The sequence below is a fragment of the Betta splendens genome, chromosome 24 (genome assembly GCF_900634795.4).
Source record: "Betta splendens chromosome 24, fBetSpl5.4, whole genome shotgun sequence".
NCBI classification, from domain to species: domain Eukaryota; kingdom Metazoa; phylum Chordata; class Actinopteri; order Anabantiformes; family Osphronemidae; genus Betta; species Betta splendens.
The window spans coordinates 7,744,590-7,760,675 of record NC_040901.2 but is presented as its reverse complement, the minus strand read 5'-3'; the positions used below and the strand labels follow the sequence as shown (position 1 = coordinate 7,760,675).

At 47.2% G+C, this 16,086-nt stretch overlaps 1 protein-coding gene and 1 long non-coding RNA gene across 3 annotated transcripts in view; one reads left to right on the top strand and one right to left on the bottom strand.

Annotated features, from left to right (window-relative positions):
• nbas (NBAS subunit of NRZ tethering complex) overlaps positions 1-16,086 on the top strand; it is a 93,672-nt gene that overhangs the window by 52,512 nt on the left and 25,074 nt on the right. For both annotated transcript variants that reach the window (XM_029141477.3, XM_029141476.3), the window contains exons 42-47: positions 6,096-6,319; positions 6,452-6,562; positions 9,936-10,186; positions 11,771-12,114; positions 13,568-13,792; positions 15,851-16,053. In XM_029141477.3, the coding sequence (XP_028997310.1) occupies positions 6,096-6,319; positions 6,452-6,562; positions 9,936-10,186; positions 11,771-12,114; positions 13,568-13,792; positions 15,851-16,053 (1,358 nt within the window). The remainder of the gene's footprint in view (positions 1-6,095; positions 6,320-6,451; positions 6,563-9,935; positions 10,187-11,770; positions 12,115-13,567; positions 13,793-15,850; positions 16,054-16,086) is intronic.
• Positions 12,525-15,853, bottom strand: LOC114849763 (uncharacterized). The gene is made up of 3 exons (XR_003784692.3): positions 15,706-15,853; positions 15,449-15,508; positions 12,525-13,242 (listed from the first exon to the last, which is right to left on the bottom strand). It is a non-coding gene; the product is annotated as an uncharacterized LOC114849763 (long non-coding RNA).

Below are 16,086 nucleotides of genomic sequence, written 5' to 3'. Positions count from 1 at the left end.
AGGCCGTGGCAACTTTTCGCCTCCGCCGCTGATAAAAACAGGAGGGAGGAGACGCTTCCAGCCGTTCTCTCCCTCCGCTCTGCGTCCTGTGCTTCTCTGTGGAAACTTTAATGAATTGCTCCGTTGCCGTGGCAGTCCTGTCCCCGCGTCTTCCTGCCGATCCCATCCCTCCTCGCCGCGACGCTCCTTCCGCTATCGCTCCTCTCTTTCTGCGCTGCGTTTAGGGCCCGTCTCGCTGTTGTCAAATATCCCCGTCCTCAATGCTATCTTGACGCCGCATGTTTTATACATTTCTCTTGTGCTTTCTTTAGCTCTCACACACTCCCTTATCTTTTAAGGGGGCACGCATTGTGCAGCTTGTGATATTTAATTTCAGATATGTATGCCAGGGTGTCTCTTGCATCTGCTCGCTTTGCATTGCAAATCAGCCTAACGGGGAAATAATATCTCCTACCCAGACATGAGTGTTTAAAATTTATATACATATATATTTAGATACATTTTCCTCCAAATGTACTGGAATGATCACATGCTCCAAATCTCAAGGTGTCAATAGCATTAAACAACTGAAATCCGTCTTTTGATCAGTCATAAATCTCCATTGTGTCTTCGGGACTGTATTCGCGTGTTCCAGCGTCGCACGCGGGCCTTTGTTTGCAGGCGCTGCGTTACTGCAGGCAGCATGTTTGCGCGCCTCGCCGTTGGATCTTTCCCTGTGTAACAGCAGGGGGGGGGGGCTGGCGTGTGTGTGTGTGTGCGTGCATGTGTTTGTTGTGGCGTGTCAAGCTGTCTCCCAAGTGTTTCCCCACTCTCCACTTGAAGAGCAGTAACGCTGTGTCTCAATAACTCTCGCGCTCATTCAATTCTCTTGTCGCTATCACATAATTTCATACCCGGGCGAGACGCCGCCGAGCACTCAAGCCGCGGAATTCATTCAGTTGCAAATAGAACCACAACTCTGTTTTCTAGAGACTCGGTGAAGCCTGTTTCCTCATTACCCTGTAGATATAAATGTTTTAGGGCTGAAGCTCCCTGCAAGGCACATCACACTGATCCCTCATCTGCACCAGAGCTGCATTTGTAGCAGACGCCTTGCGTAGCCAGGTGAACCTGTGCACCCATCACTTCATCTTTAAACTTCTCTTACTTCTTGCGACGCGGGCCATTTTGGCTCTAGTTCTACATTTTGCTACCAGGCCTACAACATGCACATCTCCTCTTGACGGTTCACTAGCTCACTATTGACTTTGAGGGTCTTTAACCGTTACTTTCCCATCCAATTACACCTCCCAGGCATGATGGAGCAGCACCCGGCTCAATGACACAGAGCCTGGCTTTCCATTATTCCCCGGGGCATAATGAGCTGATTTCCACTTGCTCGCTCTGAAAGTTTTCATTATAACAGCTGAAGTGCTCGTTTGCAAAGCGGAGGCGCTTTTTTTTTCAACGCGCTTTTTTTTGTTCCGCTGCAGCCGTTTATGGGATCCGGCACAGTGGCCTGTGTTTATATGCAGCGAGTGTTAAGGTCTGTTTTAATGGGAGTTTTTGCCTTGAAGACGGTGACTATGCGTGAACGCGTGAGCTTAATTTAATATTAGCGATAAATATATAAGTATAATATGCTGAGCAAAAACATTTTTGCAGAGCAGCTGTTTACTTTTGATGCATGAGTCAAGTGTTGATCACTTGTGAAGTTCTTTCAAACCTGGGGGAAAAAATAAATTTAAGTCAAAGTTTCCCTAATCGTGTTGAGATCACTTCAAACAGCAACAGTTTGCTCACATCTACTGACATTTCACAACGGGAGTCGGCTTGTGGGAAGTGACCTCGGAAGTGCGAGGCCGGCGAGGCCAGCTCCCTGTTGTTGAATTGACTGGAATAATGAGTTGGACTCAATGACTTCCCTTTCATAGAGAAGCGGCGCGAACCCAATGACTTCGCTTTCCCTCTTTTTGAACAATCTGTGCTCTTGTACAAATTGCACCCTTGTACCAGAATCATTAGCGGTCCATATTTCACCCATGGGAGCCCTGTCGAGTAGAATAGGCGCGGAGAGGGCCCTATTAGACAAATATGCACTCTAAATGCACCGTTGTAGTTGCTTGGGAATATCTGAGGCTAAGCAGAGACTAAAGCTTTGATGAGAGACTTTGCTTGTGCTAAGTTAGTTACTCCTGCTCCTCTTACGCGCGTGTTTTTTGTCTTGTCTCGGCGTCTTTGTAACTCACAGTACTTCTGATCAGTCCCTTCACGGCGCATTATGACCCGCGGTGCAGCCGAGCGTGTTTGTGCAGCGATAATCCCTTTTAAAATCGCCGCCCGTCTCCGCTCCCCTTTGCATTTCTCCTGATTATGTGCACATGGTGTATACAACATTTGCTGAATTGGTGCTAATGAGGCCACTGCCTGTACAGCTAAGTGTTAAGCATGATATAAATACAACTCATTAAGATCATTACTAGCATCTCTCTGGAGAGGGAGGGCATGGCTGTTTCTGCACTGATCTTATCCTTACCACACGAAACTGGGCTAGACTGAATTTGTCTGAGGCTGCGATGATCTTGTATCGTGCGCAGTATAATCATACATAAAACATTTAACACCCATCCAAACTGCTTTTGTGGGTTGCTGTTTTAAAATGAAAACAAATGAAGTGTTTGTGATCATTACTGGCTCGTGCTGGCAGCCTGGGGGGAGTGCGGGGAGGTGGGATGGCTTCCAGGGATTGCATTATTGTTGCATGTTCTTTCATTTAGACCTTTTCTGGTGTAGCCTTTTTTTTTCACATGATGAATCCTCTTAATCGTGCTGTTCCCCTGACATCTATCATTTCACAACCAGCGGGTCAAGTGCACTTATCTCCTCGCGTACAGATATTTATGGCTCTTTGAGGACCTTTATGATCTATCGCTACTGTACCAGCAGGTCCACGGAGCTACGGATGGATCTTGAAGCCCCGTTAAAATATTCAAGGTTCCCTCAAGAGGATGAACTGAGGCGACTCGATGAAGAAAGTTTGTAAACTGATAGCTGATGAATCACATTTTGAGCACAGCTGTAACATCTGTAGTATTTTCCACTTTCTATCTCCAGACACCAGCGGTACAGGCTGAGGGACAAAATGCACAGCCTTTGTTCTGAGCGAAGATGCACTCTAAATGTCAGCCGAGGTTCATGGGGAAACTTCAGCAGTCCCACGAGGCCAAATGGAGATCGTATCTTATGAAGATATATATTTAAAAGGAAAAAAAATCCCCCCCAGATTCCTCAGTGAGCTGCGCTGGGGCCAGACTTTCTAGTATTTGCACGTAGGGTTTGAGGATGTTGCTGTAAACAGTGGAAGAAAGAAGCGGCAATGCGAAAATAACTATGTCAGAGATTGAAAATTGTACGGCAAAGCGAACACGCGTGCAGGAAATGTATTCCGTCTTCCTACGAGTCTTGGGAGATCTCTTTATGTACACATCTGTTTCTACAAAAGCTGCGGCAAATGTCACTGTTGTATTGTAGGTGATCTGCTGACTAATAGAATCACTGTAGCAACATCCACTAAATCAACACATTTTTTCCCTCTAGTCTCCACTATATGCCACATAAAAACTGAAATCCTCATTTAGTTCACGTGTAGAAAAGCGGCTATTGCTGTATTAGTTATCTATGTATAGTGCTGGCTGCAATGTAACAGCATGGGAAATTAAGAGAGCAGGCACGGCCGAGGAGATCTGAGGCTGTGACGCGCAGTTTATTTTTACACCCATCCCTCTTTAGTGGCATCACAGGAGGGAGGAGAGAAGAGAAGAGAGCCAGCGGCAGCGGTGGAACAGCTGGAACAGGCTGCTGGCCTGAGCTGGCCTCCTCCCAGCTGTGTAACATCACACCAGCTCAAGCAGCTCCACTTGCATGTAGTTTATTTGTTTGCTTCCTTGTCACAAAGGACTGGGAGGAAAAAAAAGCAACCTGACTGGATAAGAACCATCAGAACTTGTTAGGAAGAAGATTGAATAGGTTCCTTTCAGGTACGAGGAACAATTTGAGTTATGTGAGACAAAGTGGTGCTTTGGGAGCTAAGGAAGGACATAATCTAGATCTCCACACAAAGTAGTGTAGATGAATGTCACACGGGGCGAGGATGCAAACACTATTTCATCATAAAAGCCTCATTTCATTGTTCAAACAACGGCCTGTCTGTCAGATTTCTAGCACATTCTCTTCCTTTGTTTCATTTTAGTGCCTGCATCAACAAAGATTTCCTCCACCCCCTCCATCTTATTTACCTCCTCCTGCGACTTCCTGCACTTCTACAGTAATATTCCCCCTTTTCTCGCTCCCGTCCTGCTTTTGAACCGTGAGTCTGCCTCCGCGACCGCCGCTAAAGCCACGCTCACGGACGCGCGCGCACATTTCCAACAGCCATAATTGCCGTATGCAAATAAGATCAACAAATAACCCATCTCCTCCTGCTGGGTGACAGCGTATGAGATGCCAAAAACCAAATTCAGGAGTTGGTTTAATTAGAGTAGAGGTGATGAGAGCGATACAACGCTCACCTCCTGCTCCCTGTGCATGAGACTCTCAATCACAAATGTGTATCCACTGTCTTATTCCCCAACGGGCCCGAATCGCAGTGTAGCAATTATGGTTCTGCTACATTTACCCGTATTTCCTTGCGATGTGGGGATAAACGGTGCATATTGAATTGCTTGATTTAGCTCAGGTGCAACAGCCGGAGTTTCCCTGGAAGGAAAATTATAGGTGAGGACAGTCGCCTGCCCCCGCCTATTTCTGATGATTCTTGAAAATTACAGGCATTTTTTGAAAATGGCCTCATTACTTTGTCAGCGCGAGGCAATGGGCGACCTGTGAAGCTGCAGATGCCCCGCGATGTAGGATCTCTGACATAGTTTAATAATAGGCCTTAAAGGCAGTTTGCACCTTCCGCGTCCTACGGGGAGGAGGCAGGTTTCAGCGCTGTGTTGTCTGAAAACAAATCACACACTGCATATTATATTATGGATATTATCACATGCTCTGTACACATGAGCCAAACATCCTTTCTGGCTTTTGGGTTTGCTTCCACATTGGGCAATTAGTGTTTTCCCTGCTGGCTCACATTCCATATAGTTTATAGGATGATGGTACAGGAATAAACCTCACTTTACATTTCAGGGCTTTATATGTTTGCGTATTCATCCAGAATAACACAGATTAATTAGCACATTTACATAAAATTACGTAAATCTGCCTGAAGGCATATTTTCATTCGCAGTTTATGGGACCGACATGATGTCCCTTGAATTAATACATGAAAGACGCGAATTACACGCTTCTGTCGGGATCCTTTCGAGTGCGCGAGGTTTGAGTGGTGTCTTTTCAAATGTTATCTTGTGTCCTCTTCGTCTGCCATGATATGATGGTGCTCAACTAGAGGATCAGTGCTGCCTGATTTCCATATCACTAGTAGGTGGGGGGGTACAGCACAGAAAAGGCTATTTCTGCACATTAGCCTGGTTCCCTCAGTCCATTGATTTAATGCAGAGGACCTGCTGTAAATATATACAGTATATGTGTCTGTTATAGTGAGTTAGGATCAATTTTGAGCCTGTAAATGGACCACACCACCAAGAAGCTGGGGTGGGTTTTACCGAAATGGACTGAAAAGGAACTCTATAAAAGACATGACTGGTTGCAAGCAGTTTTAAAAGGCAACGAGCTGCCAGGAATGTGAAAGGTTCTAGTTTTTATATCGGTAGCCAAAATGCTGACCTCCGTTGGCGAAGAGGCCGCGATGTGCAAATTCTACTGCTCTAATTGCCTTTTGTGTTCAAACAGAGGGAACAAATAATTGGCGTCGTTACCAAATGTAGCTTTTAGTCCTGCTTTGTGGCCTTTCGCCGGCATGAAACGCTCCGTTTAACGTGTGTGTGTGTGTGTGTGTGTGTGTGTGTGTGTGTGTGTGTGTGTGTGTGTGTGTGTGTGTGTGTGTGTGTGTGTGTGTGTGTGTGTGTGTGTGTGTGTGTGTGTGTGTGTGTGTGTGTGTGTGTGTGTGTGTGTGTGTGTGTGTGTGTGTGTGTGTGTGTGTGTGCGTCTGCTCGCAGGCCGACCCCAAGGAGCTGATCCGCTCGGTCACGCAGCACGTGTCCGCTCGTTCCGACTGGCCGGAGGAGCTGCAGACGATGATCTTCCAGCTGCACGCGTACAACGAGCGCTTGAGGGACTTCACCCAGGCCCAGGTTCTGCAGGGCCTCGGCCGCGGCGTGGACGTCCAGCGCTTCAGCTCCGACGCCCATTACAAGAAGGAGACCATACTTGGTCTCACGGAGTAAGTGTGGAGGGGGCTGTCGGCTGGAATAATTCCTAGTTTCCTGCGTCCATGTCAGTGGGATCGCTCTTCTGTTCCTTTTCATAATGGAGAAAACTGATAATTTTTTTCCTCCTCTCGGCTCGTGTTTAGGACGCTGGATAGCGGTGTGTACAGAATCGCTCTGTCACTAGCTAATCGCTACAATGTTCCTCTGTGGGAGGTCTACATGACTCACCTAGAGTTCCTCTTTACAGATAGCGGGTAGGTGAACGCACACGCGCACACAAACAAATATGAAAAAGACCCACTTTCGCATAAGCTGAAATATTTAGTCTGCGCTCATGAACAAGCCTGCGTGGCTTGTGTCTGCTTGCGCTACTGGATGTATTCCCATCCCTGTTCGCTTTGTTTGCGCAAATGTCTCCTCTGTATCAAAAGAATGAAATCTGTCTCGCTCACAACAAAGCTCACCTACAAACGCTGGAAACCGCGCTTAAAGTGCCCCAGAGTAAATTAAACATGCTGTGAACGTCTGCGCGCACGCGCGTCCGCCGCGTGTGCACGCGCTTGTGTTTGCGGGAGGAAGGACGCTGGTGCGTCGGAGTCTATTTCCATAATTTATTTGCTCTCTGACTTCATAGCCAGGGATCTGACTAGCTCGGCACCTTTCCTTGTTTTAGAGGAATGCCTCTTCAGCAGGATGTCAGGACGCGTGTGAGTGAGCGTGTGTGCGCACGCATGTATATGAATCCGTGATAAACATCCCCCCGTCGCATTCTGATATAAGGAAATGGTTTATGGATCCACTTAACGATAAATTACAACCTATAACTCCTTCGACCCCCACACAACAGCAGCCGGCGTCTATAGAAATCTCAGGATCGTGACAAACGCACAAAGAATATTCATGGCATAATCTTGACTAGGAGCACCTGCAGTGTGTGTATTGATTTAATGGATGGATGGGCGCAGGGGTGGATATAAATAGAGAGGACGGGCCACGACTTAAAGGAATAGATGTGGATGGGATTTGGACTTCTATTGATTTTTGCAGGGAAATGCATTCTTCGCCTTTCACTCATCCTACATGCAGCAGCAGCAGTAGTGGTGCCTGTTGTGACCTGGCATCAAGTCGAGCTGGAGGCAAAAGACGTGCATCGACTCCACCGCCCTGACACTGAGAATTTGACTCTGATTGATTAAAATGACATGCCCCTCTTTCCATAGTAGCCATCTATCAGCGCATGTAATAGCAGGGTAAATAGTTAATAATCCGTTTCATCCTGGTAAATGCCAATGGGCGGATGCTGCTGTCGATTTCCGCGGCTCCTAAAGGGGGATGAATGCATAAATGCGGGTCAAATGAGCAAAAAGAGCCGCTGAATGTTATTTGTTAAGCATTAAACAAACGGGACGGAGAGAGAGAGGTTGTTGGGTAGATAAACACCCACAAAATTATAGAGACGGGAAGGAAGGGCCGGATAAGTGGAGGAAGACGAGACGGATGATGGAGCCGGCGTGTCTCTGGGACGGTCCTATTAGCAGCGAATGAACGCTCCTGTGGAATCGACGCGCGGCTCAAACCCTGCAGTCGTCTGTTCTTGTAGGTCTTGCAGGTCGTTATAATGACAACCTTTAGTGTCCAAAGCAAACCTATGCAGATGTGGCCACTGCCCGTACATTCTGCTGCAGGTCTGCTACGGTCTGCGTTTCACTGCACTCTGTTGGTATTTTTTATTTTTAGTTTATTCTTTTGTTGTATTCAGAGATTTTGTGAAGCATGACCGTGACCTAGAGCGCGAGGGGAGATGTTCTCCTGCGGTTTCAGAGATGCAATTTTACAACCTCCGGTTCAGTTAAAAAAAAAGAGAACTAAATAAATCCTGTGTTTTCATCGTCGAGTCTGCGCAAAATTAGACCTCACCATCGCGGTGCCCTCCAAGATATTTGCAGCGTTCAGCACAGGCTTGAGTTGTGTAAGATGACGAGGCAAGTTATTCAGAGCACGTGATGGGAGCACGGCCGTAGAAAGTCATCATCTGCATCAGAATGTGTGTGTTTTATCGGCACACTGAAACGTAATGGCTGAATAAGAGTTAAAGAGAAGCACCTTGGGGCATAACATTAACAACAAGCTAATTACTCATTTAAAGTCTATTAACTTCTAGACACTGGCAGATAATTTGAAAACCAACTAATATAAGTATAATATAAATCTATAAATTCTACTTTGCCACCTTTTGCCCCATGACTGTTGCCGTCTTATCCTGCACTGAGCACACTTTCAAAGCCCCTGATGGACGGTAAAACCGCAAACAAATTAGCTGTAAGAAAACACAGCCTGCGTGAATTTAAACAGCCGCCATATGCTGAATTATCGCGGCTGCTCTGCCAGCGCTCCCCTGGAATTTCACTGTGGCTCTGTGATTACCGCAGTAATTAAACATGTCTTTGCATGTACTGCAGGACTATTGTTGTTTTGGACATGATGGAAGTGCAACAACACGGAATATGGTAACGAGAGAGCGGAGGAACACTCACCCGGATTAAATGGGCTCCGGCTTTTGAAACAACTGAGAAGAGGGTGTAATGGGAAGCTCCTGGTATTTACAGACACATGGACGCAACAGAGGTGGAATGAGAGCGGGTTTATTTACAGACGGGGAAAGCAATATGCAATAGACTAGTAATAAAGCTGTCACGGACAGAGATGCAGAACAGAGAAGCTGAAGGGGGAGGAGGACGAATGTATCGCCAACGCTCGGCTGAAGCAGAGGTTGATACAATAGGAAAACGGGACGCGACCCTCCACTCGGCCTCCACTCACCTGCCCAGCGGCGTTGCCCTCCCTCCAGCCTCCATCCCTGGAAGCCGCTGTGAGGATGATTAGCGGCGTTTACGTTATGAAGCCGGCGGCTGCAGGCCGCGTCCTCCTCTTTGATGTGGTCCTGCTCCGACGGACTCGCTCCCAGTCTTTTTTTTTTTTTTTTTTTTTTTTTTTCCTGTTTTTCGCTCTCGCCGGCGTTTTTGCACGCGCTCTCATCGCTCGTCCTTCCATTCCTCGGACCACCTGCTGCTGTTAACCGTTAGTTCTGCGGCGAAGCGTGCTTTTGAGAAGCCAAGTCGTGCCCAACTCGAATCACGCGCGTGGATTTTTCTCCCCTCTCGTTCTGCACGTTTTATGTCTCGGCAGACGAAGTTCTCAAATATATTCTGAGTAGTAATCTATGAAATCCTCATCTCCTTCCAGGGGACTGTACTGTATCTTTGGTGATAAGCCTGCAGATTGCAGCGCTGTTTTTCTTCTGCACAGCACATTTCAGAAACTACTTTTCAGCCAAATATTCTCCACCGCTGGACGTCCTTGTCCTTTTTTGATTTTCCCGTTTCTTGTCAGTATTGCTGTTCTGTCTTATCTGTCGAAGACATAGTTGCTATTCTGCAGTTTAGCATAACGACTGTATTCGATGCCAGACATTTAGGATTCTTCATACTGTGCCATCTAGTAAATTATTGTGTATTTTTCACAGAAACATATGGAATGTTCATGTTTCTCCTTCCTTCCTTCCTTCCTTCCTTCCTTCCTTCCTTCCTTCCTTCCTTCCTTCCTTCCTTCTTTCTTTTCCTCCTCCAGCCTTTCAACCAAGGATATTGAAGCCCGAAGCGAGTCGCTCAGCCTGTTCGACACTTTGAAGTGCGACCCCCAGGCTTTTTACAACCACATGACCAAATACGTTCTGCCCAGCGTGGAGGGGACCGATATGGGCCGCCTGCTCTACTACTACACCTTACTGGACGCTGCGGGCTGCGAGCGCTACGTCACCACCACCATCAAACCGGACTCCCACGTCAAGCTGCTCAAGAAGCTCCGAGCTGTCGCCAACGGTAGGAGGAGCACGGGGGCAGAGGAGCAGGATTAAAGGGGTTAATGCTAGATTTCTGGTAGAAAATCAAGCTTGAAAATGTCAATAATGGCTGATAATGATTCACATAAGGATATTGACGGTCTTCCTATCCCGTAGGTGTCATCAAGTCACAGATGTCGGGTATAAATATCTATCAGCTGAATGCCAGTAGTCTGGACAAGTTGTTAAAACGTCCCCGCGGAGAACCTCCCTCTCATATCAGCATATTTTATCTCCGTCTCATTCTGTCTTATGACTCCTCTCGTGCTGTGGGAATATGTTTCCCATGCCCGTGACTGAATCGCTTACTGCCCACCTGTTCCTCCTGCCCTTGCTGTAACCGTGCCCTCTGCCGGGGCGCCGCGTCCAGGGCGCGGGTTCAACTCTGCAGCCGGGGCGCTCCAACTTTTGCCGCGTCTGGGTGAGGGAGGTGTCACTTCTCGGCGGGGTTCAGGAAAGGTCGGCTGGGTGTCAGCTGCGTTTTCATGCCTCACTTCCTCCTTCTGCTCCCCGTCTCACCGCGGCTTTTGCTGCTGACACGTCTCTGTTTAAAACGCGTTGCCACACATGCACGCACACCCTTGAGTCGTCCACCTGAAGGCACATGAACTAGCGAGAAATGCACTTTGTTTGCTACATTTTGCATCCTGTCAGGCATAATTAGCATATGACATCACTGCTTTAGCACCTGACTGTTTACTAAACATCACACCCACATAAATACTTCACACCAAACACTGCTGAAATATAACCCCCGCGTGCACTAACCTTCCACTAACACTGTCCATGCACACGATCATTCAAAAATGATTAATGTGCGGTCCTGAGCAGACACTTGCAACGCTAACACTCGCAGAGCCACTGACGGCAGCATTCAGACTGGAGACAGGTGCTCTGTGTCCAGTTTCCATCAGCGTTTCTCACACGGCATCAGGTGACCGTCTGAGTGGGAAAACCCACTCTGACACCCAAGGTGTGTGTGTGTGTGTGTGTGTGTGTGTGTGTGTGTGTGTGTGTGTGTGTGTGTGTGTGTGTGTGTGTGTGTGTGTGTGTGTGTGTGTGTGTGTGTGTGTGTGTGTGTGTGTGTGTGTGTGTGTGTGTGTGTGTGTGTGTGTGTGTGTGTCTGCAGCCTTGAACCCTCCCCACGGACAGAGCCGTGTTAAATATTTACAGGCCAGACAGGCCACAGTAATGTGTCGGTCTGACAGCACGCACAGGCTGATGGGGCTGATACTGTATGATGCTCACAGACAGGTCCTCAAATTGGACCACTTTTCATCCAGATGTTCGTGTTGTTTACATCAACGTCTCTTTTCTGTGCATTCTTCTTTTCGACTCTGTGACAAATTGGAATATTGAAAGTCCTGTGCTTTTCAAATTGCTGTTATTATCCTGCCAGCACAAATAATACATAAATATACAGTAGTATGCACTTTGTTGTATATTCCTAATGAAACGCTTTGCTAATGCACTGGATGTAAAATCATCCATTATATTCTATGGAAACCCAACGATAAAAGCACATTCATCTGTATTTCTCCTAATGAAAGTCTGCCTCCTTCAGGCCTCGACTACCGGAAGCTAACGGACGAATCGCTGGACCCCTTGGCCGTCCTCCAGCCAGCGCTGACCAGTCAGAACGTGCTGTCCATCTCCAAACTGGCCAATCGGCTGCCGCTGCCCGGCGGCGGCGGCGGCGCCACCGCCTCCTCCAGCGGCGTCCACGCCGTCTGGCTGCAGAAGCTGTTCTGGGACGGAGACCCGCAGCTGCTGAAACGGCAGCCGCAGTCGGAGCAGGACCACCTCCACGCTTACGACACCTGCGCTAAATACCTGGACAGGCTGCTCCCCGCGGACGCTGTGCGCTTCCTGGACAGCATCACCTTCTCACCCAATGCAGTCAGACGTGTAAGCCCAAATCCATTCAGCCATGTTGTTATTGAAAGCAAGCCAGCTTCATGTGGATCGCGACACAGCAGACAGAAAGGTAGTAGTAGTAGTAGTATGACACCGTACAGTGTGAGGAGGCCCTGTTTTTTCTATTACCGTCTCAGACAGGACGTGGTGGGAGTTGGGCACACAGACAATTTGCAATTACAGCACAGAAGGTAGTTGGTTTCAGGCAGCCACCCAGACAGGATTCATATTCTGTAAAAGGAAGAATTGTGGGGATTTTCAATCACTACATCAAACTGTCACACTCCCCTCTCCATAGTCTTTATTGTCTGCCCGGCCGCCTCTCGCGCCTCTGGCTCAATTTTTGGAATGTCAAAAGCCCCTCACTAATTTTAAATATATTATTCCGCTCACATCCGCGCTCCGCCGCCTCGGAGCACACACCAGTCATGATTTATAAAAGAAATTATAAAATTGCACAAGAAATGTCAGCCACGTAATTACAGCACTCTGAAAAATTGTCCTGCAGAGGACTTAAAGTGCCTCGGCTCACCTTATCAATAGTAGCCAACTGTTCTCCCCCCACCCCCCACCCTTTATACTGGCACCCTGCCACCTCACCACCTCGCCTCCCCTTTTCTTTCCTTCCGTTCGTGCCTCATGCCCCCTCTCTTTCCCTGTGACCCGGGGAAAGCTCATTGATCTCTCGCTACTTCAGAGACAATTAAAACTCTAATTCCCAGCAGGCATTATTGTTCTCCCACTGTGCTTTTTAATAGGCCGATTAGCTCCTTTTCCTCTCAACGTTTTTGTTTCGTTCTCTGCTAGGCGCACGCACACACACACACACACACACACACACACACACACACACACACACACACACACACACACACACACACACACACACACACTCTGAATTGATCCATTTCCCATAAGGCCAAGGGTCAAGATGGATGGCTGGGACTTATCTTACCACCTACTGGATCCATTTTTAGATGGAAGGTGCTGGCATTTCCGCTCTTTGAAGTATTGATCGTAGATAGCCTCTTTAGTAGCTTTGCAGCCTCCTCAACATCCAACCTGCTTCCAGAACTTGCCCAAGGCTTTGATTGATGATGTGAATGGCTGCATTTTGTTCTATAGGGTGGGAAGACACAGTCATGCATAAAAGATTGGAGTAAATACACCCTGAGACACGAAATGCATACACTTTCAAAGAAATTGTTCAGGATCGTCAGGAAACTCCATCTGAGTGATCATCCTGTCCTAGATGAGAGAAGCGCTGTCGGACGGGGAACAGATGTTGAACAAGTGTGCTTCTTGAGAGGCGCTGATCAATCATAACATTCTGATCTATTCAGTGGACTCAATGTACATGATGTTCCACCTCTCTTGGTTGAGCTATTTCTTTTAACAGTCCCTCAATCATCTGTTCTTTTCATGCTTTTTTTTTTTTCTCCAGCTGGGCATCCAGACGAGGTCAGAGGTGATAAAGCGAGCCACCAAAGCCCTGCGGCAGCTGGGTGAGAAGAGCAGGAAGCGGGGATGCGACGGCGGCGGGGAGACGGAGGGGAGGGGCCCAGCGGGGATGACTTTCGATGAGGCAGTCGCCCACCTGCAGCAATCACAGGCCCACCTGGACACCCTGAACCATGTCTTCATTGTGTCACTCAGAGACAGCCAGCAGGTAGCCCGCACCCACCTGACGCCTAATCCATGTTATCTTTCTGTGTATAAATAGTAAGTGGTAGATTAAAAAGTACACACAAAGTTCAATAGAGACTTTTCCCCCCTCTGGTAAATCTAAATGTCAAGCACTGTGGACATAGACTGCCTGATCGCTTGCAGCCGCGCTTTGGCACACACCGCGCTGGGTGATCAGTTCATGTTCTCAAGCTAGACTTTGCTCAAGATGTCTGCATATCCCAGAATAAAAATCGAGATGTAGAGCCTGTACCAGCTGGAGTGACAGATGTGCAAATTAATTTAGGGACTGTATAGGGAGGAGCACCGGTGTTAGTCTTTGTTACTAAGGGGTGAACTGAACATTCTTTATGTGGTTACTTACATAAATACACACACTTGAACTCTTTCACAGTATATTTCCTTGCTCACTCGTGGTGTCACCTTTAGTTGTGCCTTCTGATTATGTCTGTTCGCACCTTGTTTAGGCTCGTTTATCTCCGGCGGGTGTGTGAAGATGTGTGTCACACATTTCTTGGCTGGTTCTGCTTGACTAAGCTCTTCACAGCCTCACTGGGACCAGTCAAGGGTATATTAATGTAAATGCACAGTTTGCTGTTTAAAATGAGCCGTGCCGTATGGCAGTGTACAGTATGTGCACCGTGCTGCATCTCATTAGGCAAAGTCACGCTGACTTACCCCGCTGCCACTTCCATGGCCTCAGTGTGTGTGTGCATGCATGTATCTGTGCGAAAGTGTTGCCGCACAGCCATGAAATGCCAATAAAATCTGGCTTTGACCCTCACACTGTGCAACATTATAGGTAATGTGCTCCGTTAGTTGGTCTGTCTGTGTTTAAAAGCACGTAGATGGAGAGGAAGATAGGATGAGCAAGCAGATCTTTAGGTTAAAGACACACATACAGTGCAAGTTCCCTTCTACCGTGCAGGAAGAGATGGTATCCTTGGAGATAGATAAAAAGGATATAAGAACCAGGAAAGGCCAGATAGGTGGAGAAAGATAGATAGAAGGAGCCCTGTAGGCTCTGTTTGGCTATACTGTGGTCATTTATCAAGCGTACGTGACCAGCTGCTGGCTGAGGAATCCACCACAGGCACCTTGACCTGCCGTGAGGACAGCAAATTGCACATTGCAGATATCGTATATGGTACCACGCTTTACTGTTTTAAAAGTACAAGTCAATATCCAATATGTGCACAGACCAGAGGTCTGTAATACCTCTGTAATATGGTGGGTTTTAGGAGTATGAGGCTTATTCTTGCATCCATTTATCCAAATCTCAAGCTACATAAAAGTATGTGAATATTATTATCTTTCTTTATTGTAGTATGGACATGCAATTAGTCTAAATTACGAATGCCAATGCATCATGGGAACTGTAACCTTATCATTCTTTATATGACCCTAATGCTGGCAAAACATCATGCTGCTATTCTTGTCTAATGGTTAAATTCAAGTTCATGACAAGTCTGAAAAGAACAAAATACATTTCATTGGGGAAAATTGGAAACTTCTCATAGTCTAACTGTCTTGTGTGTGGCTGGTAAGTGGTAAGAAAAGACACTAAAAAACAGCCTTTAGTTGATGTCAGCCTCCTGAAACACAGGCTCATTTTCCCCAAACATCTTCAAATCTGTACCTGTAAATCTGCTGTGAGAGACCTTGGTGAGACGTGTAGAGCTGGGTGCGGGTCCTGCCTCTTGGCGAGCCAAATCAATTTAACCAAGTAAACAGAGAGGGGAGAAAAGTCATTTCACTTTATTCTCATGCCTAAATATTCACACAGCAGCTTAAACACACACACCCAGGCTGTTTCCAGTTAGAGTCCCTTTATTTTATTGAGCGCAAACTATAGCAGGACAGGAGTAAGCAGGTTGATGCCCACTGGGTTATTACCTGTAAAGAACTGTGAATCACTCTTCCACTTTATGCTTTCTTTTACTTCTGCCTTTTTCCCAATGCGACATTTCCCCTGTCAGGTCAAATATTGTACATCAGCACAAGTACAAACCATCACTCATGTTTTGTTTTTCTGTTCCAGGAACAGCTCCAGGGTTACAGTCAACTTTATGATTTGTCCCGATCCGAGAGGTCAAAAGTACACGATCTGGCAGTCACCATGGCAACAGACGGGCAGCCTCTGGAGCGCATTGTTGAGCTGCTGCGCGTGGCGGTTGGACCCCTTGACTTGTCTGTGAAAACTGTGCTCCATGATGCAGTGAACAGAATAGTGGCTGCACTCAGGTATAATCACCCTCCCTCCCCCTTTTTTCCCAT